Below are 23,693 nucleotides of genomic sequence, written 5' to 3'. Positions count from 1 at the left end.
ACGACTTTGCATGAAAATTGCGGTTACGGACATCTAAAAAAGTCATCAATATTTACAGGTACTTCGAGAACATGTCACTTTCTCAAACTGTCAAACACCTTCTCAGCAAGCTTTATAGTTGTGCGAACAACATTTCATAATTATGGGCACATCAAAGGATAAGTTAATTTGCGTGCATGTTTAACAATGTATGACCGACATAACTGATAAGTAATAATTGGCTTGGAGTACAGAAATAACAAACAAAGCGTTTTAATTGCATTTTATTTGAACAGCCTCTGACAGAAAATGTTTTTACTGATTTTACACAAACCGCAAAATTTTGCACTTCACAAGGTTTTATTAATTCTACTGGCCCATTATCCATCGCTGTTGGATATGTACGACAATTGACCGACTTCGTAAACACATGGCCGCTTAAACGATTAATTACAACACGCAATTAACAGCAACTGTATCGTACGACACCGTATCTGCTTTTAGACCCAGCCGAAAGCGCTCTTCAGTAGGAGGTGCAAATAACGTAAAGGACGGATTACACCAAACCGGAAGTGACTACTCAGTGTTACATGTGAAGTAGTCCAAAATGTAGTTCCATGCTATGGATGAAATCTGGTATAATGAGTGACATGAGGAGGTGACAGTTAATTTTTTGGCTTATGTTTATTGCTTATAATATTGAGAATAGATCTAGACCATTTTCATTGTAAATTTCTTGGAATAAGTTTTATTCTTTGCGAAAAATGTCTACCTACGCGTAATTGCTAAACGGCTGTTTTCATGGGGGCTTTTTAGAGGGTGATGTTTGTCAGAACAGATTATTTTTCTTATATACAACATAACATGTCAATATTTTTCTATTTTTGATAAGAAGACATGTTATACTAAATGACCATATATGGTTTTCATATCATTGAAATGCTGTAAAGTGCTGAAAATGAGGTCTGAATGTTTTGTTATTAATATGGAATATATAAGGAACTGAATTGGTAGAATGTAACCTAAACAGCAGACAGCATACAAAATGACAAAAATATTATATTACGTGCTATCAAATTCAGAAATAAATGTACAAAGCTCTACTTTGGTGTATAATACGCACCCCTTTATGAAAATTTAAAAAAAGCGTAAAAATCTGCGTAATAGATTCAAGTTTTTACGGTAACAAGGTCAGTATGGTCCATAGGTGTGTCGTACATTAAGTGTGATTATTCCCCTCTCTGGTTGTGTTACAGTCTTGCAGGAAGATCTTGGCTGGTAATTTCAAAAGAGACAAGTACGAAAGTTGCTGCAAAAGGAAACTCCGCGCCAAACAAAGCAGTGTACGTAGTACTGATAGAACAGGAGATGATGTGACGATACTTGTGTCTTTGTTGTAGACCCTTGGCAAACAGACAGTCTGATGGGGTTTCATGAATGTTGAAGAAAAAACATTGCCTTTGTAGTGTGAGCAGGATTTTTATTGTTGTATTTAGTGACCTAATTATTGACTAATCTTGACCCAAATGCGAAATTGGAATGAAATGTATTGTATACAAAAGGTTGTGCTTAAATTCAGACTTACGTAGTTGTTCATCCGAAATGACTGAGTTTCAAACTTAGCTCAGATGTTATCAAGAAACTCACAGTTTAAAAGGAACCCAAGTGTTATATGTTGACGATATTTACTTAGAGGGTATTGTAGTCGTTTTTTTTTCTTCACCTCCACCTTAGGAGAACAGCTTCTGAATACGCAGCAATGAATATTGACTAAACAGTTCGCTACTATAAACACCTTTACTACCGTATACAGTCATATACTGATTAACTGGTATTTTGGAAGGACAAACGGTCAATGTTGTGCTATCAGCCACCTCTCAAGGAAGACCATTGTTCTGATATATTTAAGAAACCTACATTGAGATAATAGAGCAAATTAAAAAAAAATTAGGACACTTTAAAAAGCAAGTCACCTTGGTTCAAAGCCCAGTTTTTTCCCTTATTGTTAGGTAACAATTGTAAAATGTTTGACTATAATTATGCATATCAAACAATAAACACATAAATACTTAACTCTGTCATCTGTACCTTTAGAGAGTTGCAGAGTGATTTACAAATTTAATACATTGAAACAATGAGATATTGTCCGTAAGTATTGACCTGGCACTCATGAATATTCCGTATATTTCCGTAAATTAATTTTCGGTGTCCGAATATAAATAGCGATATAACTAAATATTACATATATCGTTCTTAATTGATATACTGTCACATGTGCAGGTAGCTGTGCGGACAATGCGTTTACCTGCCAATATCAGGGTCGTGGGTTCCAGTCCTACGTCTGACCATATTTTTCCCCAAAATTTATATGCAGACTTACTACTCATTTGATCAAACGTATCGTGATATTTATGGTTCATTTATTAAGAGTAACCATATTTACCCGTTGTAAAAATGGGGACTGAAATTGTTTTAAAAGTATTTTAGATAAAAAGATAAATTGTCTGTCACCAGCGTTCCAGAAAATAAATACTACAAGAGAAAACAATTAAAATTCATGAAATATGATACAAATAAAATAATGTAAACGATAGCATACTATACATACTATACATTAAATTGAAAAAAAAAATAATCAGTAAGTGAATTCGAATCCGCGGTAACATGCGTGGAAGTCAGACACCTTACCTCTACGCCACCGTGTCTTCGATTAACTTTATATGTTACTTTAGTAATGTAGATACTTTCAGGATACTAATATTACGTAAACACCCGAAAATATTGTCGAAGATTAATGAGTGCCAGGTCAATACTTACGGACAATACTATTAATTTGATATACAATATACAACAATCCTAAACAAATACACAACAATTTTTATCAAATGCTTATAACAAAATAGTTTTATAAAACTTACTTATATACCGTACCAATAAAAGTAACACAATGAAAAGGTTTAAAAATTAGCATAAATTTACTTTAGAGAATTTCGGTTGGAGTAAAAGGCATATACTCCATATCGTATGAAATAAATGTGGCAAATAACAATGCATTCAACATAATAAACCAAAGTTGAAATAAAATAAAAAATAAAATTATTACACACGAAAAAGGTAACATTCTTTCTGGCGCATTCATCAAACTGAAAACGAAAGGAATTTTCAAAGTGATGTCCGACACAAATTGCTTTCTTTTCTGCTTTTTGATTCCTTTCCTGCTTCTTTTTTTCTAGTGAAATTTTTTTTCTCGTTTGTGTTGTTTAATCTGATGCCATTATTAAGGGCCAGATCAGACATTAAAAATAACAAGAAATATCTTTAAAAATGATGGTCGGCGAATTGTAATAAGGAAAGAAGTTTATGAATTTTTCATCTAACATTCATCTTTCATCTAACATTTTTCAAATTGCAAAACTAAACACCGCATTTTAACAATTTAAATGGTTCTCTTTTAATTTTTCGCAAAGGTTTCGTAGGGTTGCAATTTTGTTTCGTTTATCCTTAGACGAATAATTACAGCGGTAGTTTGATGAAGATTCATGAAGCGGTTCATGAGAAGAGGTCATTAAACGTGTTTATATTTTTAGCTAAATTGGTCCCTATCCCCATTTGTAACAAAATAGCAGGAGACCTTACGATATTGTTACACATCGAGTTTGATAAAAATCCATTACATTTTAGTGGTTAATGCGAAGAAAGGCATATCTACTTTTAGCTATAGTGGTCCCTAATAGGGCCCAAGTTCCTATATAAATAAATCTGGAAGAGGACCTTATAATGATGCTCCAGACCAAGTATGACAAAGATCCACCAAGCTGTTCATGAGACGCTGTATAAAGGCATTTCTAGTTTTAGCTCTTGCAGCCCCTAAAAGGGGTCAAATGTCCTAGCTGAACAAAGTTGGCTGCGGGCCTAATAAAGATGCTACAAATCAAGTTTGATTAGAATACATGAGAAAAAATCAATTAAAGGATTTTTTTATTTATTATTTTCATTTATTTCTAAAATAGGCCAACTGATACCGCTGTGACCATGACGTCACACTTATAAAAAAGTGAAGGTCAAGCAAAACATACAATTGTAATTATTTCAATATTTCTGTTTCATAAGCAAAGTTTGACCGTAGTCATATCACATAGATAAACTGTATGCAGCGTACCTTCATTTCAGAGTAATGAGATTCAGTCATTATATAGCATATACATAATAAAACAGATTTCAACTGTTATGTTTTACAATATCTTCTTCAGTATTGTAGCAATCAGTCTTCAAATCTCATACAAACACATGTAAGACTAACAAGGCATATGCATCCATAACCATTTAGACAGCTACTGTCATAAGTACTTGTTTTTCCCACATAGTACGTGTCACTCTTTGGAACCAGCTTGACCCTTCCTGACCTTAACTAGTGTAAGAAGGCTGTGGTAATGATTTAATAATACTCCAGTATTCAATGTTTTTACTTTTTACTTGTCTCACTTATAACCTAACAGACTTAAACACTATAGCAACTGTCAGGAATACTTTCAAATCATACTGTATCAAGTCTCACTGTACCTGATAATACTAATTGCAAGGTTCTTTTTATTACTTTCACTCTTTATACTACTATTCCCAAAGTGCACTTAGTGCTGCCTGGAACACTCGTCAAAAGAATTGGCAGTATACATAGATAGAATGTTCATTCTACATGTACTTTCATTATTTCGCTGTAGGGTCTATATAATTTTATCAACTCAAAAAAACTGTTGCCAAGGAATGACAGAATTATTCTGATTTCATGTAGAACTTTTTCTGACTACCTCAACATCACCAAACTCACAGACAAGCTGCAGTCTCTTTTTAGGTATGTAGGCCAAAAGTGCAATGTCTGGGGCAAGTTTCAATTATTTGGTAGGTATTTGTCATGGTCAGTAGCTTTGTGGAGCTGTCAGTTTTTCAGAAGCAATTGGAAGTATCAAAGATTGGCTTCAAGGTTGGTATTTGAAATCCAGCAGGCTATTATGCCGCAACTGATGTCATAAAAATGACATTTAGGAATATGTTCATATGTTACTATAAGAAAATAATGCTTAAAGGAAAGTCATTTGTTTTATATTATTTCTTAGAACTATTATTTGTAGAACATGTTACGAAAAGAAAAGAATTTTTCCCTATTTTTGCAGCTGTTCAGAGGATGGTTCAGTTAGCAAAGCAGGCAGAAGAAACCATTGCACAACTGAAAGCACAAATAGAGAATATTAAACAAGCAGCAGGTAATGTCTTTATTCCATGGATTTTTTTTTCACACTGGTCTATGAGACACAGTATTCGGAATCAAACACAGGTGTGAGATTTGCAAGAAAAATCTATCACTAGCTGAATGTGCAGATGGAAATATCTGGCTCTCAGGTAACTCTTTTGCAGTAACTCAGCAGAGCCTCGTTGCTGCCCAGTTACCCTCGAGCCATATATTTTTATCGGCATCTTCAACCAGTGAAAGACTTTTATATTCCGATGATTTCAGCAGTGCTGGAAAATCTATCTTGCTGTAAATGACGTATAGCAAACACCATCTTTGTAGTAGCTTCGTACAGTAATTACATTTTACATAAAACCAGATGAAAATCAAATAACATGAACTTTATTTTCTCTTTTTGTCCTTATAATATATATTTCTGGTTTCAAGAGATGTTATTTACAAAAAAAAAGACATACATGTTTCACTGCAGATGCTAAAACAACACAAGGACTTGTATGCTGCTTTTCTCACTTTGTTTGATACTGTAAAAACAAATTTTCGCGAGGGTTTAATTTTCGCTATATTTGCGAGACCCTTCATCTCGCGAAAATTAATCCTCGCAAAAATGTTCACCATCAGTATAATTCAAATTCAAGTAGGATACCATTTTGACAAGTTCGCGAATATTAAACCTCGCGAACGTACTCAAAATTTCAAATTCGCGTAATTTTGACCAAGCGAAAATACAGTACGCTACTGTACAGCCAATGAAAGAATCTTGTAATCTCACATCACTTGTCACACATTGGTCACGTACTTCTTTATTTTAATATTTCTGTATAGCTTGACTGCATTATTTATGACTTATTCATGCTAAAGTTCATTAAGTATAGGACACATTGTGTCAGACAGCATCAGTATTTAGAAAAGAAAAACTGTTTACTCTTGATGATGTCACTGATACGTCATTGTAATATGAAATAAGGCACTACCTCAATCGGGAATCGATCCGACTTCAGCTCGACCCAATAACATTTGAAAACAAGAGCTCCGCCAAGCGGGCCAATATACGACCGAATGGTTATATTAGAGGAGGATGGGAGCACAATTTAAAGAACTTAACTGTTGAATCCGAAAGGACAGGAAGAACAAAGGGAAAAAAATTAAAAAAGATCCAAGTCGACAGAAAATGAAATTCTATGTCCACAAAAAATCCTTAGCAGGTACAGATATGTCAAAATACACCTAACAATTGGAGGTACCATCCATGTTGTACCACAGAAAAGTGGTATCGGCTTTTTCCTACGGCCAGTAATAAAAAAGTTACAAATTAAGCTATTTATAGTAACATAAAAGGGAAGTTATTCAATAAAAGAATTATTGTAAGTGTACAAAAAAGTGATCTGCCAAATAAAAACAAAAGCACCGCAATACAGAGCAATATACCCACAAAACAAAGTCATATGACCTTTGACCCCTAAGTGTGACCTTGACTTTGAAGCGGGCCATCAGAAACATGCGCTTTGCACGTCGTCTCGATGTGGTGAACATTTGTGGCAAGTGTCTTTGAAATCCTTCAAGGGGTTCAAGAGTTACAGAGCGGACACGAAATTGCTAACGGACGGACAGACAGACGGACGGAAGGACAGCGGCGTCATAACATAATACTCCCTTCGGGCTTATAATAACTGTCTAATGACGACACACTGGACAATTTGAAACCCTTCCACCTCAAACTAGCTTACAAGTAAAAAGGACATACTACTGAATTTAAGTCGAAGTTACTGAAAATGCCTCAGAGAGGGAAAAGCACACTAACCACTATACTTTGAGCTCACCCTGGAGCTTTAATTGACCTGGACAAGATATTTAACCAACGGCACTACTGACAACCAAGTGACACCAATACCTTTTTATAAAGAGGACCCTGCAGACCCTGTATCGCTCACCGGGCCTAGCTGTCATCCTAGATAACATAGTATCCATGTTAATCAATGATTTGACTTAGTAAATAGTTTTTGACCTCAGGCATTCCGCTTTTGAACTTAAATAAAATTACATGCAGATAAACATTCTGACAAATAATTTATGATGGTTAAGTTGAAAAAGCGGTCCTAAATTGTTTACAAAGCTTTCCTGTTATTTAAACTAATGACCCTGTTTTTTCCAAGAGACCCAGCTACACGTTTATCCTAAATTTTAAACAGACAAACTTAGTCTCATCAAGATCAGGTAGAGCATTTTGCAGGTTAGCAGTATCTTCTTATTAGGGATGGCAACGAATAGCAATTTTGGTATTCGAATATTCGGTCAGTCTTCCGAACGAATATTCGAATATTCGGTCATCAAATGATCAACAAATCAACTCAAAATCTTATGAATTTATCGTACCCTTAGTAGCGATCTGCATTAATTCTACTTTCGTTTACACCGGAAGTAATTTAGACATTGACGAATTAAGACTGACTTATCGTTCTCATCGCTTGTTCATCTTTTTGAATATAAAATATTTGTTATTTGCCTCCATTTACATATAATCTAAATAGGTTTTACTTATTTTTACATGTTTTTACAGGGATGTAGCCCTCCCTAAGTAAGGTTCTCTCCACACATATTACACGTAGCCGACTTCTTATCGGATGATCGCGTGAAATATTTTAAAAAGACAGGCGGCATTGCTTGCATTTTGACAGTAGATTCACGTAATGGCATGAACAATATTGTCGATTAAACGGGGTGTAAAATTAAGACTTTGGGGGTGGGGGAGTCTTATAAGAGATAATATTTTGCTTAACTTTACCCTTTGTCTGAATATTGAGTATTCTAATATTTTTTTCCATACGAAATGCATTTATTATCAAGAGGAATCCGTTTTACATAAAAATAATATTCATCACATTTGACTTGTTTACAACACTTTTCGGCATTTTTCTTTACTGAAATACATCTTGAATCAACTTTGATTGAAATCCGAGTCATTATTTCAAGTGTTTTCTCTGATGATTTTTAATTATATGCGGTTCGCACCTACCGAAAACAAGGTAATTTGTAACGGATTTACATCAACTGGGGACCAATAAAATTTCTAAAGGTAAGCAATTAGCGGTACTTACTACAGGGTACGATGTTATCACCATAGCGATGTACAATATCGGCACGCTAATATACAAAGTGACGCGTCTGACAGCGACGGAAGCCATTTTCGCGCGTATTTACTATGAAAGCGAATTTTGGTAAATTAGATAGAGAACATACTGGTTCTTGCATTTGTTTTTTATTTATTTCTTATGATTTTATATTTTTTTCCGAATATTCGAATAGTGAAACAGTATTCGAATATTCGTGTCATGAACGAATATTCGAATATTCGAATATTCGTTGCCATCCCTACTTCTTATGGTTTGGCCTAGATTTTTACCCAGATAACCCAGTTTTAAAGTTTGCCTAGATTTTCATAGAGACAAACATTCTACCAAGTTTTAAGATCGGACTGAAAATGTGGCCTCTAGAGAGTAAACAAGACATTTCTTTGATTTGACCTAGTTTCTAACCTCATGTAACACAGTTTTGAAATAAACCTAGATTTTTGCAGGCTTAAGTTGAGTTGAAAATATTACTAAATTATAAGTATGTTAATCAATAGACAACCTTTGCGACAATTATCGAAAATAAGGTTTAATAAAACATTAGTACAATTTATGTGCATAACAAAAATAATGTGATAATAGTAGTTTATCTCTTAAAGTAACAGAGCTTAATTAATCACTACTGTTCTCATTATAAATGTAGTTTCCGCGTATATCATGAATTCATATCTTTAAAAGTTTATTTTATTCAAGTTCCCTTGCTCTTCTTTCTTTTCATATTTCCTGGGGTTTCTTTCTTGCTTTCCAAGTATACTGATTCTGTTGACCTTTCATTCTGTAGCAGCCTGCTCTCAAGAAGTAAGCCTGCAAAACACAAATCAAACATTTTCAATTGATAAAAAGAGACCCTAACAAAAAAGACAATGCTTTCATAGCTCTCAGAAAGCAGGCAAACTAAAACAACAATATCAGTATAAAATTTCTAATACAAATTGGACATAATGAGGGACTTTGGTGAGTTTCAAATTGTCTCCTTTATTGGATTATGTCCAAGATGATAAAATTGTTAGTAGGTCCCATCATTTGGAATCTTCCGACTTTATCGCTTTTTGTCTATTAGACATCTCAGTTTTAAAGTACGAGACATCTTGCATTTTGGTTAAATGTCTGAATGTTAAAATAAGACACTTGAGTTTTTATAGAGGATGTAGTTGAAGGCATTTCTAAACCAACAGTCATAATGATGAATAACTTAACTTCATTTACATCATATTGTTACAAATAATATATCGATAACAACAGAGCAATCCAAATGAAAAGACCTTCTTACTTTAATAGAGTATGAAAGGGAGATAACTGACCAAAGTCTCCCATTCTGAACAATTTGAAATTATAATTCTTTCAATACAGAGTTGGCATGCCCCCTGGCAGCCATCTTCTGACAAATTGAGTTGCCTTTATATAAAAATCAGACAAATTGCTTTCGAGAAAGAGATTTGCTAAATTTTCTATACAGGGATACATGTATATGAATAGCCAGTACCATCCACATGTTGCATGTACATGTAATCAACCAAGTAGTTTGGTTTAGGGTGGCCGTGTTTATGTGACCAACCAAGTAGCTTTGTAGAGGGTCACCTGATGCCCAGATCTGTGAAATCACATCATAATTGAGCCGTGCCATGGGAAAACCAACATAGTGGCTTTGCGACCAGCATGGATCCAGACCAGCCTGCGCATCCGCGCAGTCTGGTCAGGATCCATACTGTTCGCTAACAGTTTCTCCAATTCCAATAGGCTTTAAAAGCGAACAGCATGGAGCCTGACCAGACTGCGCGGATGCGCAGGCTGGTCTGGATCCATGCTGGTCGCAAACCCACTATGTTGGTTTTCTCATGGCGCGGCTCATATGCTGACTTTTAGCATTTGAAAAGAAATTGTTTAACAGCTTCAGATTTAAAACAAGGTTTTTCCAATGATTCAACCTAATGACCTGGTTTATCACCCCAGTTAATTTGGCTTAAAACTTATTTGTAAATATATATAAACACTTTTATAAAGTTTCATGACCATTAGGCAGAAAATATAGCCTCTGAACAGTTAAAAGTGTGTCTAAGATTTGACTAAGTGACATAGTTTTGACTCAAAATGAACAAGTAATTGTCTTTTTTGATGATTTTATGAGGCAAATATACTGTCAAAGTTCAATTAAGATGAGATAAAATTCTGACCTGAAGTGGTTACAACTAAAATAGGTGACGGCATATCACGATGATTGCAGACACTCTGCGATAACAATTGCTTCATGGTGTAAAATAGTAATTGTTTTAATTTGCGTGTATAAAATTTTGTGGTTTCGCCCAGAAATGCTTTTTCATTCAGATATGATATCATGGATTTTCACTTGTCAAGATAATTAACGGGGACTTTACTTGTTCCTTAGGATTTGATTTTGTGAACTGATACAACCACAAAAATGTGTCCACACAAACACTAATGGTTTTACAGTATACCGTACTTTTTGAAGGATTTAAACTACTTCCAACAACCGCAACTAAAGAAAACGAAAGACGAAAGGCATACCTTATGGACTGCAAGCAAGCGGTTTCAGTCTGTCTACAAGCACATTGGAGTAGTACAACTATACTCTGTATATTGAGACCATATCTATAGACCCAGAGTTCATTTTAGGGAAATAGCACTGACTGAGATGCCTGAAAATAGTGAAAAGTGTGCAAATTAAGAAATATGGCAATCTGACTATAGTACATATCCTATTACGCTAGGCTTAGGATATGAAGACGAGCTATTGATAGCCTCGTTCTGACGACCCTTCCGCTAGCCAATCAAAAGGCTTACTTACAACATTTTGCAAGCTCAAAAAATCTATATTTAGCCTTGGTTTTTGATATTTACAACTCTTATGTCGTAAAGTGTCAGACAGCCGGTTAGCTCAGTCGGTAGGGCCTCAGTCGATAGGGCACTTGCTCTGTAAGCGAGGGGTCCCGGGTTCAAGCTCTGGACTGTCTGCACATTTTTCTTACTCTTTGACACTCGAACAAGTCGTCTGATTGGTTCAAATAAAAATAGATTTACAAAAATAAAAATAGCAATATTGGAAATCCAAAATATAGAGAAGACGAATGTGAATGGGTCATCCTCAGATCTTCGTTTAGATCAAGTACTTTAGTCAGATTGAGAAATATGGACAACCAACTGTTTTGAAATTTTCTAAGGACTAACCTCTTTTTAGCAAGCGCTGTTTTTTGAAACTCTAGTCACTAGTAGACAGTTAAATTAATGGCCATTAAAATATATTTTGGTATCTCTTTTTGAAAACAAGAGGGCCATGATGACCCTGAATCGCGCACCTGAATAATGAGTTACATGTTTCAAATATTAATCTAATGCTAAAATATAAAGAAAGTAGGCCAGAGCCATGGTCACTGAAAGTCAGTTTTACAATCGGTGTGCAAAACGTTATATGTCATTCAAAGTTCAAGGCTGTACCTTAAAAACATGAAGGTAGGTCGAGCCCAGTCAAGTGACCCCTAACTACTTGGGGTCATCAGTTAATTATAACTAAATAGTCTTGGAAATATGATCAGATAATTTTACCTATATAACTCATATAGCAAGTGACCCCCGGTGCGGGGCCTGTGTTCACCCCAGGGGCATACTTTGAACAATTTTGTTAGAGAACCACTACTAAGGCAATAGTACATACCAAATATCAAAGGCCTATAGGCCTTGTACTTTCAGACAAGAAGATTTTTAAAGTTTTTTTTATATATAATTATATGTAAAACTTAGGATCCCCAGGGCAAAGCCTCTTTTCACCAGGGGCATAATTTGAACAGTTTTGGAAGAGGACCACTAGGCAATGCAACATCGATGTTGGCAAAAGCCGGTCAATATGAGTGCGGTCAATACTGGTCGATTCCGTAATATGGCGATCAATACTGGTTTATCCAACACTTTTACATTCTTGTGGTTTTGGATAAGATGTTTTTAAGCTTTTCTTTTCGGTTGCCATGGCAATCAGAGTTCTGTTTGGAATTAAATTCTTTGAACAATTTTGAAAGGAGGCCACCAAATGATCATTCCTGTGAAATTTGGTGTAAATCTACCAAGTGATTTTGAAGAAGAATATTTTAGAAACTGTTGAAGGACGCATGACGGACTACGGACATCGAGCGGTCACTAAAACTCACAATGAGCCTTTGGTTCAGGTGAGCTGAAAAAACACATAACAAAACCAGGAGCAAAACGATACCACAATTTGACCATTTAACACAAAAACAAATAAAGAAAAAAAAATTGCCATTAGTTTTAAAATGCGACCAAAACTAATGAATAACAGCACAGACCAATATTACAAACAAGAGATATAATCCGCCGTGATAATTCATTCAAAGGATCAGTTAACGTCGATTAATTACATTATGTACCAATCCTTTGTCGCCAGCCGACGTCCAATCATACTTCACTGCATACTTTCAGGTTAGAGACCACCGATTGTTTTTCAAAAGAGTTCCATTATAACATTAAGGCGTGTATTGCCTTCCATTAATCGAAACATTACGTTTTTTCAAAAACTATCTTAGTTCCATCAAAATATTGGACTAAAAACATGAATATTGATACTTTATTTAAGTAATTTTCGTGTGAATGAAATAACCCCGTTTACATTGTTGGCATGGCGGGAGAAATTTTGTTTGATAAAACTTTTCAATATAGTCTTACCAATCTTAAGCAGCCAGCCAGGGGAAACAGATAATTTGGCTGCTTAAGCCAGGTGACCGCTGATCGGAGGGGCAGCCAGTATATATATATTTCAGACTTCTGACCAGTGTTCAGTCATGACTTTAGACCCGTTTCTTTTTCGTTTTTCTCTTATCATTTTACCAGGATACATTGACGTGCATTTAATTTCGCAATACAAATGGTCTTCTTAGCAAACGACAACTCCAGCGTGTGTTTACAACAAAAATAAATTATTGTTATTTTCGCCATTTTGTCAAAGGGAAACTTTCTCTATGCTTACTGTCTACGCTAAAATCTAAGATTGCCATTACGTTCCATAAAAGATTGAGTGCATGGTTTTACATCTTTCAAACAAAATTAATTTCGTATGAATTAATAGTTTTTTTTTTTGTTGAAAGAAATAAAATTTGGTTTTAGAATCATTGACGCTGACAAAAGTCAAATAAGGCGGTGTCCGGAGGCAAATCCGATTGCTGCTGATTGCAGATGGGAGGTGACCTCTGAATAAATGATGAAACAGAGGAAAACACAAAATGACCACTGAAAGGAGGTGACCACAGACAGGAAGTGACTGTTAGTACAGGTTAGACTGTACACATAAAATGTAGCCGAGTTTGTCAAAATGTATAATGCAAGACTGTAAATGCAGTAAAAAAAATCAGTTTTGAAAAAATAATCACTATATGGGTTTGTTTACACAACTGACCTGTCAGAATGGACAAACATTACCTTATTTCATGCGAATTCCCTGTACTTTTGGTGATCTCTGACTTTTTTCTAAAAGTTTTGTACATCACACTGCCGCTATTGAAATTAAATGTCATTCAAAACAGTTATTCATTAAAAAAATATTTGAATACTAAAATATGAAAATTGTAAGTATTTGAAAAATGTTTTAATTTTAAAAATCCAGTGAAAAAGTAGTTAAAATTTAAAAATTCCGATCCCATAAAAACATTGTTTTGCCCGCCACCAGATGAACAGATTTTAATGAGGGACTTCACGGCGATCTCGCCATAACTTTCGTTTTATCGGCTGAATAATGCAGTAATTTATTCGAGACGACTAAAAGTAAATATTTAGTATGTCATTGAGTTCACACAAAATTTTGTTTGCAGATAAGTATCGATATCTTTAGTATTAACTGGTATCATTACTTATTCATTAGGACATCTAATACCGGACGGCTAGAAAACCCCCGATGACTTTACATTGGAAAATTAGGTACTCCCGATTCTTTAAATGTCAACTGGTCCAGCCACATGCTGTACTGAAGCGCTGTTGTATATATAGAATAGTTCCATCAGTAATGCCTGCAAGTAAAATTGTCTTAAAAGGAAGTGGCTATTCCTATGGTTCTCCCGTACGAATAGTGAAATAGCCCGCAGATGGCTCTTCCTACGGCTCCTGCGACAGTTTTGTATTGAATTGTACTGAATTCATTGAACTGGTATATTTTCGAACAAGTTCTTTACTTTTTAGTCGCGCATCCAGAGAAGACAAAAAAGGAAGTGATTTCGAATACAGGAAAAGGCTAATTTTATGTCTATGTGCAAGACTCCTCTGAGAAGATCAAAAGAACCAGAGTTCGCAGAAAGTATCGCCGATGCCCTGCGTTGTTTAGCTACCTTTTAAACAGTCCTTTTAAGCACTAAATAGGTCCTTTTTAGGACCGTACATTTTCAAGGGAAAATAAAACGTAACATAATATTCAAACCATGATGTGAACTTCAATAAATGACATATTTAAAGGGGCGTACCTGGATGATTTTGAACTGTACGCCAGATATGAGCAGCATAGCCACGAACCAAGCAGAACTGCTGCGAATGTGGGGTAGATGAGGGAGGGGGTCTCCATCTCCCGGCGGATTGTTCTTGGGGCCTCCCCTTGAAAATGTTGAAACATTTTCGGCTGGAGATACGTTCTGTTGCTGTATTTCAGCGTTAATATATTTTGTTTGTCACATTTGTACTACATATTACAATGATAATCATTTAAATTCTTAGTTTATCACACAGCGCATGCTTACTGGCAGGGATCGTGACAGTGTCTAAAATTGCAACTGGAGCAGGCCCGGATACTTGGAGGATTATAACCATTTTTCGTATAGAGTCCTATGTAACTTTACCCTGGAAAGTGTGTGCCTGATCGCTCTGGCACGATACTTGGCCCATACTAATATTCATTAATACTTTTATCTAAGATTTTAGAATGTTTTCCTTGAATTACTTCGATACAAAGATAGATAACAAAATGACTTATGCCAGACTGAAAAGTCAGAGTTATGTGAATTGCTCTATACAATACACACTTTAAATCAACAGTAACAGTGGCTATATAGTTATGTTTCAAAATATTTGCGTCGTTGAAACACTGTGTCATTCTATGATATATTTTATTGTGCAACTGCCAAGACCCACACAGGCATATTTTGTATCGCCAAATGGACCTAACAATGTGTCTGTTAGGGTAACTGCATCTAAACTCTTACCTAATCCCAACTGCTACACATGTGAACAAATCGTATATTCGAACCATGCACAAAACTGTTATTATCATTATTTATTATTTAATATTCTCTACAATATAAAGATTGCATACTTATTAAGCAATGAATGGAACGTTAACACACACATTAAGGATGAACTTGTTTGTTTTTTTGTTGTTATCGTTTTTGAAATATTCGTCAGTGTTTAATGCATGACTTCTGCATCCGAATTTTGAAAGGTTTCTGATAAATGTATCTGCCCGCACATTGCAAATATTTTAAGGTTTCTCACGCGAAATGTAACTGTTGAACTGTGCGTTGGCATAAAACTGATCTTCCATATTAACATGTGTGTGAATTGCAATTACATGGACTCTTGTAATGATTGCAATGTGTCATCACATTCTGAAGATGTTAAAAAACATGGACGTTCGGCGTTTGCCCACCCGATCACTGTCTTATCAGTTCTAAAAATAGAAAAATACACGGATTTGTATACAAACACGATCAGGCTCTCCTACACAGATGAACCGATATGGCTAAACACCGAACATGAGTCATGTCCGCGGACATGACTGATAGATACCGATCATGAGCGATTATTTTTTTTATTAAAGTTTGTGATTTAGATCGATTATTTATGCCAAAAAAACTAGTGCATACCAAAAATATTTAAAATTCAAGCATATTAATGCTTTAATTTATATGAAATAGAAGACTAAAGATCTGATTCATGTCCGTGAACAGACTGGTAAATACCAAACATGAGTGATTATTACTCTATTAAAGCAATGTATTATGTTGTTTTTTTTTTTGTTTTTTTTGTTTGGTTTAAAATGATTATGATTATAAATGTGAAAATACTAGTACATGTACATACCAAAAAAGTACTACATTCAAGCACGTTAAAGATTGTTATTTATATAAAAATCCACAGTGTGCGTCAGACAACACAGGATCTAAAATCTAAAGTTCACAGCTGACATTATAACATAATAAGACTACCATTTTTACAAGTAGGCCTAACATTACAAATGTAGGCCTATGCATCTTTACTAATTCTACCATTGGCAATAAAAAGATTGGTAGATCTACAAAAAATTAATTAATCTATGTCCAAAACTATTGACATGACAATTTCCTAGTGAATATCTCTGCAACGGTACCCCTATTAGTCACTCAAGTGACTTATAGACAAGACATTACAAGTGACTTCATCTAAATTTTCATCCGCAATATATGGATCAAACTCAGTAAAATATGTGATTTCCCCACTTTTAGCATTAAAATCACCAAAACGCGCAAAATCAGCATTTTCACACTGAACACTAAGATCAGGAATGTTATTTTCAGTTGTGTCAAAAATTAGTAAGAAAGTATAGGCAGATCCTTCTGGTGGAATATAAACAAGCCCATGATTATATAGTATTCTTATCAGAAAATTTAAACCGCAAACAATTTTCATGGCTTATATCTAAAATCGATATACAATTAACAATGTCATTTTTTATAAATTTACTAACCCCTCCAGATTTCTTCCTATGTAAACATTTAAAGGTATAACCTGGTAAATCAGGATTACTATAAGCGTCAAGTTTAGTTTCAGCAAAACCTATAATATGATGTTGTTGAACAAATTCTATGAAGTCTGGATTTACCGGTTTGGAACACAAGCCACACACATTTATAAATGCAAACTTAATGTACACACTATCAGAAAGAATAGCATAACTTACATATAATGGCCATGTCAGTCAAAATGACTGGGAACGTCAATGTCTGAAATAAAATGACTAGAACTGTCCGTAACTGGATGAAGATGACTAGAAATGTCAACAGTATGTGAATCATCATAACAAACATATTTTACGTTTAAATTAAAACTATTCGAGCAAAAAGTAGCTTCAGTCAATAACTCATCCTCCTCTTCATCCTAGATATAATCAGCCAGACCAAGGTCCTTCAATATTTCCTCAGTAATATCCACCATCAACAGATCGAAGATGTCACTTGGCGTATTAAGAGTGTAATGTTTATCTTTGTACACGCAATGGACATTTCCATCTCTGATAAACGACCTGGAGACACCTAGAATGTTACATACAACAGGCTTAAATCTCATACGTAATGGAGACAGATCATCTGTAATGAATACTGATTTATATTCATCTATGTGCGAGTTCCTCAGTTTCTTCTTGTGCTTATAAATCTTTTTCACCAACTGTCTAGAAACAAAACGGACCAATGATCTGCTTCCTTTTACCCTGCTTAGGATTAGTGTAATGACAAGCACTTATGTCCGTCACAGAAAAATGGGCCCGAGGCAACGTATCCTAATCATCTGCATGATTGAACAAGTCACCCTGAGACTGAGAAGAACCCTCAGGGGTATCAATCAAAGAGACCATATGATTAAACAATTCCACAACTGCCCCGGTCAAAGCACATTCGGGATAAAAATTGTTTATACGCAAATTCTCCGTCTTTGTGTACTGCATCGGTTGTGTAGACATTGGACAAAATATTACTTCTGGCCCTCTCAAAGTCTACCTCCTTCACACAACTTTCAAGTTTTTCCTCTAAAACATAAAACCTAGGGTTAAGGCCAAGTAAGACTGCATGAGCTATTTGATCAATGTCCCCTCGTGACTTATTATGAAAATCACTACTCTGACCCGGCTGGGTCGAGCCATGCTGACTGCCGCCGTTTTTTCTCCTCGGCATTCTGCAACAATCACTAGCGTGGGCAATAGTACAGTCATCAAAGTCTTTCTCAACGTGCTGATTACACTACAAGGCCCCTGATTCTTTATATGTTTATAAAAATATAAGTAAAAAATGGTCACAATTTTTGCTACTGTTTTTCCAAGATGGCGTCATTCAAATTCACATCCAACAATCAACAACAGTAGTCAGCCATTGTCATCATGTGGCGTCACATCAATAATGTCGCGGTATAGGTCAACACTTGTGGCAATCAACCTATCAAAGGTTAAATAACACTAAATATTATTCAAACATTGAAAAGCTATTTAAGTCAAACTAACAGGAACACTCAATAGTCATTAAACGCCAATTTAAACGTTTTAAATTATCTGTTTACATTGGCACTATCGAAAATATTCTCCTCTGGGCAGTGGACACGCCAGATATTTTGCAAGTAAACCACAAGGTCGCGGACGTGGTCATAATGTATCGGAGCCTAAGAATTGTACTATAACTGAATATTTTCTATCTGATACTTATCTAACATGTTCCAGTTCACTGCTCAGTATCAGTATTTTGTAGAGATGGGCCTCCATCCCCTCCTCCCCCTTAAAATCTGTCGAGTTTATACGTTTTGATGTTTCGCCTAATACTGATATTTCATTCTTTTTTGTTTAGCTGGGGTAAATTATGGTGTTCTCTAACCTATGGGTGGGACTTAATTTGCATAATTAATGAGACGAACTTGTAAAGATAGAAATATTTGCTTAATTAACGTTGTTTTTTTTTATTTATTTTTGCAATAGATATGTGGAAAATACGGTTTTGATAGATATTGACAGATATTTAGCAAGGTAACTGCAGGTAAGAACGTTTTTCGCTAGCATGCGTAAAATAGGTCACGAACTTTGACATGTAAACACTACGTAAATGGCGCAACTCAAATACCGCGAAATTAGTGATGACGCGAGAAATCTTAGTGATGTCGAGTAAATCATTGTAAAATATACTAAAAATCAAAATGTTCAAAAAAAAATTCTAATGAATAGAACATGTAAGCGGCTGATTAGCTTGTGACTCAACAAACTTAACAGCAGCTTATTTCAGATATATATCTTTCTTATCGAAAACATCTTATTGTGGGGATATTGCGATTGGCCTACTGATCCCATGGACGCTTTTTGATATTAACGAAGACCGGCGACGGAAGTGATATCCCGAATTTCATCAGGGTCGTCGCACGCCCACGGTCTAAACCATAACTCTGTATTTTTAATTAGCATAGCATGCGTTGTTTTGGAATACCTCGCATGATACCGTAGTGGGTAGATCGATTCCCTATTAGTCAGGTATATTTTTCTAATAATTACATATGCTCTGCACATGGAAACCAAAGGCAAGAGCAGGGTTCCATCCCTATGGTTTTCCAAAAAATTTTTCTAAGAAGGTACTTTCTTTAACTTTTGTTTACAGGACTTGACAAGCATCTCTCCCTCAGAAAATTTCTTTCAAATCATTCATTTTCCACCTAGAATTAACATTACAGTAGGATTTTTATCCCGTATGTCCAGATACTATGCTGTCTTTCCCTAAATAAATGACCTATACCCCTTTTTAGGAGAAAATAGCTTGTTAAAATGTGTAAATGTGAGCAAAATAGGTTTTACCGACCTTTGCTGAAATATTTCAGTCCTCACAGTTATTTTTATTGCAGTTTTTAAGAATCAATAATTGCATGTAACTTTTTCAGTTGAATAAATTTTAGAGAAAGACATTCAGGAATTTGCGGGACCATGGACCTAGGTATGGTAATGTCTAAATGTTTTCTTTTTCCACTTCAGCAATTAGTGTAAGCAAACCAGAGGAGGGAAGACTGAGATCAGAAAATGAACAACTGAAGGCCAAAATCAACGCACTGAAAATGTCATTGATGCAATGTGAAATAAAGAATGGAGGTAATAATTGTTTCAGATCAGAGATATGACGTAAGCGCTTTTCAAAAGAAGTTTACATCATGGTTATCGTCAACAGAAACAGACTTTGCTAAACTGCCTGAGGAACTGCCGAATATTCAGTCAGAGAAACTGGGAGTTATTGGATGATGAAAAGAAAATTTGTCTGTCCTCCCAACATTTTCCTGATTCATAAAAGTAGTTATTGCAAATGAATTGATAATTATACAAAACAGATTTTTATTTGGTGCTAAAACAGAGGTTGACAAGTCAAAACATCTATTGCATTTGTCTTATCAAGGAAAATCCCCCTTCAATTTTTCAGATGTATGGTTGTTTTTTAAACAGACATCAAGCCTTGGGCTGAACAAAATGTTGGCAGATCTACTTGAAATTTGCCCCACATGTTAGATGCTGTGATAATTTCCCTAAAATATTGTTTGAAAGAGTGTTGTCATGATACAAATTGATTAGAATATTGGTTGAGAGGTATATCAAAAACATTCTGTAACACTGTACTAATCATATGATATAATGTGTCAGTTTAAAGACTGATATAGAAGACAAATTTATTTTTTGATGTGGGTGGACACTGCTGTTGATCTAATAAGATCTGTCAGTAAATAAAATGTAAATAAGAAATCAACTAATGAATGTGTTGATATTGATCTGTAGAACTGACATGTTATTATGAATATTTAGTAACGATAAATATTCAGTCTTGTCTGGAAATTCTTTGATTTAAAAAAAAAATTGAAATGTCTATGTATAATGTTCTTTCTTCTATATAAAATTCACTGTTATGGTTAAACCCTTGCTTATAGTGAAACAGGTTCCCATTCCGCAAAGAGAACCAAAGCTGGAGGCAACTGGGGCGGACAGTGTCACACAGCCAGGAGACATTATAGCCGAGGTGAAACCACAGGTTGCCAAGGAGACGAAACCAAAACAAGAGAAAAAAGGAAAACCAGAAGATGCCAGCAAGAAAAAAGGGGATGGTTTGTAATTTTTTCATTATTTTATAACAAACTCAACAAGACCGATAAGGTTATACAGTTATGATTCTGTCTCTGACCTTAGACTGCTGGATATTTATGAAGGTAAAGGTAAGCTTTATTTAATGTTGAATGTAATCAACAGATAACATGAGCTATTAAGGTACCCAGCAACATTCTTGGAGTCTGTGTGGCCGAGTGGTTAAGGTCGCTGACTTCAAATCAATGTGAGTTCAAGTCTCACTCGGGGTTTTGAATTCTTCATGTGACATGTGAGGAAGCCAGCCAGCTGGCTTATGGAAGTGGTGGTTCTACCAAGGTGCCCGCCTGTGATGAAATAATGCTCGTAGGGGCACTTGAGGTCTTCCTCTACCGTCAAAGCTGGAAAGTTGCCATATGACCTGTAATTGTGTCAGTGCGACGTAAAACCCAACAAAAAAGTAACAGATACTTACCTAGACTTATTTAACCTTTAGATATTAAGTGCTAAATAAGGGAGGTACCAGCATCATTGTTTAAGTGTTTTGTATGTCACGGCAAGAGGTTAAACCCCATGCACACCTCCTGCAATCAAAGTCGACACTTTACCATTTAGCTATTGAGTGGATTGTCTTAAATTTGCTAAACAAAATCATAGGTAGGCTTACTACACAACTTTTGAAAGTTTTGTTTGTATTCAGAGAATGATCATGCAGTCTGACTTTTTGAAAACTGCTTTCCCAATAGTTTTCAATTTTCTGCCATATTAAATGTTAGAAAGGCAGTCTCGCGAAACCACTGAAATTCTAACCTTTCAGAATATTGTATGATATACACTGTATTATTGTTTCCAATGAAATAGTTCGTCGCCTGATTCTTATAGTGCTCTATCTCCATTTTTTGAAAAAAATGAGATTTTTACATCATTTTGTTTGTCTCGCCGAGCTCTATCGTTCTGGAGCAAGAAAACGTAACTTTTGACGTCATAGAGGAAGATCCTGGGCATTACTTTGCTCTATGTCCTCTGTTCGAATGTAACAGTTACGATTAAAGTACTCTATCTCCAGGACTTAAAGCACTGTAATGTTTAAAATTATTCTGACCAATCATACACATAAACTAACATCATGTGATCATCATTAGACTTTGTAAAGGAGTGTTCTATCTCCAGGTAACTTAATCCAGAATTGCTCTAACTCCATTTTAACCAATAGAATGCACAGTTACATAGTGATCACAACAAAATATGGCGGATAGGCATAGTTGTAGCATGTTTGAAATATACTTAGAATGCCTATCTACACGACATGCATAGGCGAGACTGCTTACATAGATTAATTATTTTATCATTTTAATACTTATACAAACACATAGCTTTGTCAAGCTATAGGCAAGAAAATACATGCAAGATTTTTTAACAAACCTGTAGAGATGTGGATTTCGGATAGAAGCTATTTTCATCATTCTGAAGCTGTATCTTGAGAAATACCACTGAATATTATAGATACGCAGCTGCGTAGTGAAAATCTGGCAAGCATACACAATTAAATTGGCTAATCTCTTTCGTTGCAATAAGAAGTATATATCATGCAACGGAAGTTGCTTCATACGCAGTCAATGCTTACTTCATATTCTGTTTAACAATTTAGGTACAGTTTTGCAATTTATTTCGTTATCTAGAGCGCTCTATCCTACTATTCGATTACTTATTTTGTAATAATCCTGAACATGTGAAATATTACAATCGTACACCGTCTATGCTAACGGTTTAAAAAGGCAAACTTCTATAATAGAACTATGACACAATATCAAAAATTGAAAAGAAATTGGTGGCTTTCAAGCCTAAAAGAAATTTTTAATGGGATATATATAATACTGCAGACGTAATTTTCATAATGGTTATTAAGTTATTTTCAGACGCCATAGAATATCTGATATAGGCCCCTATCTTATAATTGTACTTAAGTGCATACAATTATCAATTATTCCATGGTCACATTATTAAAGAAAATAAAATCAAATAGAAATCAAATAATTGTACCCAATTATTCTCCGGGTATGACACCGGTACAAGTCATCCGAGGTTAGAGACTAATTCAGATAGTTCGTGGCATCCAGTTCACAGTGAGATAAATATCTTCTTTCTTTATTATTGGTAATTACATAATTTTCAATGGCCTAATAGGTAACTAAATTATATGTATTATATTTCAGAAGACCTTAAACAAGATTCTTAAAATTTATCAGATCAAGATTTCAGTGTAATACAATGTACTTGGTTTTAGATGTCGTTGAGATATATCATATATCAGCCATCACGCTATATTTTTAACATTTGTTTTATGAATCAGTATGTTAGTACAATGTCTGCCCAGTGCTAATGTTCAACCCTTGTATAAAACTTCTTAAAAGGACTATTAGGCTATAGCCTAATATATATTATTTCAATGTATATTTCAACACTGGGACGTGGAAATATGTTCCTTACACCCGATAGTTTCTATAATCATGTTTGC

General features: G+C 35.0%; 1 protein-coding gene across 4 annotated transcripts in view; it reads left to right on the top strand.

Annotated features, from left to right (window-relative positions):
* The window catches only part of LOC123557087 (aminoacyl tRNA synthase complex-interacting multifunctional protein 1-like), a 73,513-nt gene that overhangs the window by 39,785 nt on the left and 10,035 nt on the right, over window positions 1–23,693 (top strand). For 3 of the 4 annotated variants that reach the window (XM_053543481.1, XM_053543480.1, XM_053543479.1), the window contains exons 2-4: window positions 5,148–5,237; window positions 20,093–20,206; window positions 21,028–21,201. In XM_053543481.1, the coding sequence (XP_053399456.1) occupies window positions 5,159–5,237; window positions 20,093–20,206; window positions 21,028–21,201 (367 nt within the window). In that variant the 5' untranslated portion in view covers window positions 5,148–5,158. Of the gene's footprint in view, window positions 1–5,141; window positions 5,238–19,057; window positions 19,116–20,092; window positions 20,207–21,027; window positions 21,202–23,693 lie in introns of those variants that run through there. The other variant, XM_053543482.1, reaches the window with a different exon arrangement.

Source organism: Mercenaria mercenaria, chromosome 5 (genome assembly GCF_021730395.1).
Source record: "Mercenaria mercenaria strain notata chromosome 5, MADL_Memer_1, whole genome shotgun sequence".
Taxonomy (NCBI): Eukaryota; Metazoa; Mollusca; class Bivalvia; order Venerida; family Veneridae; genus Mercenaria; species Mercenaria mercenaria.
Note: the sequence above shows the minus strand (reverse complement) of the source record. Positions and strands in the feature narration are given on the sequence as shown.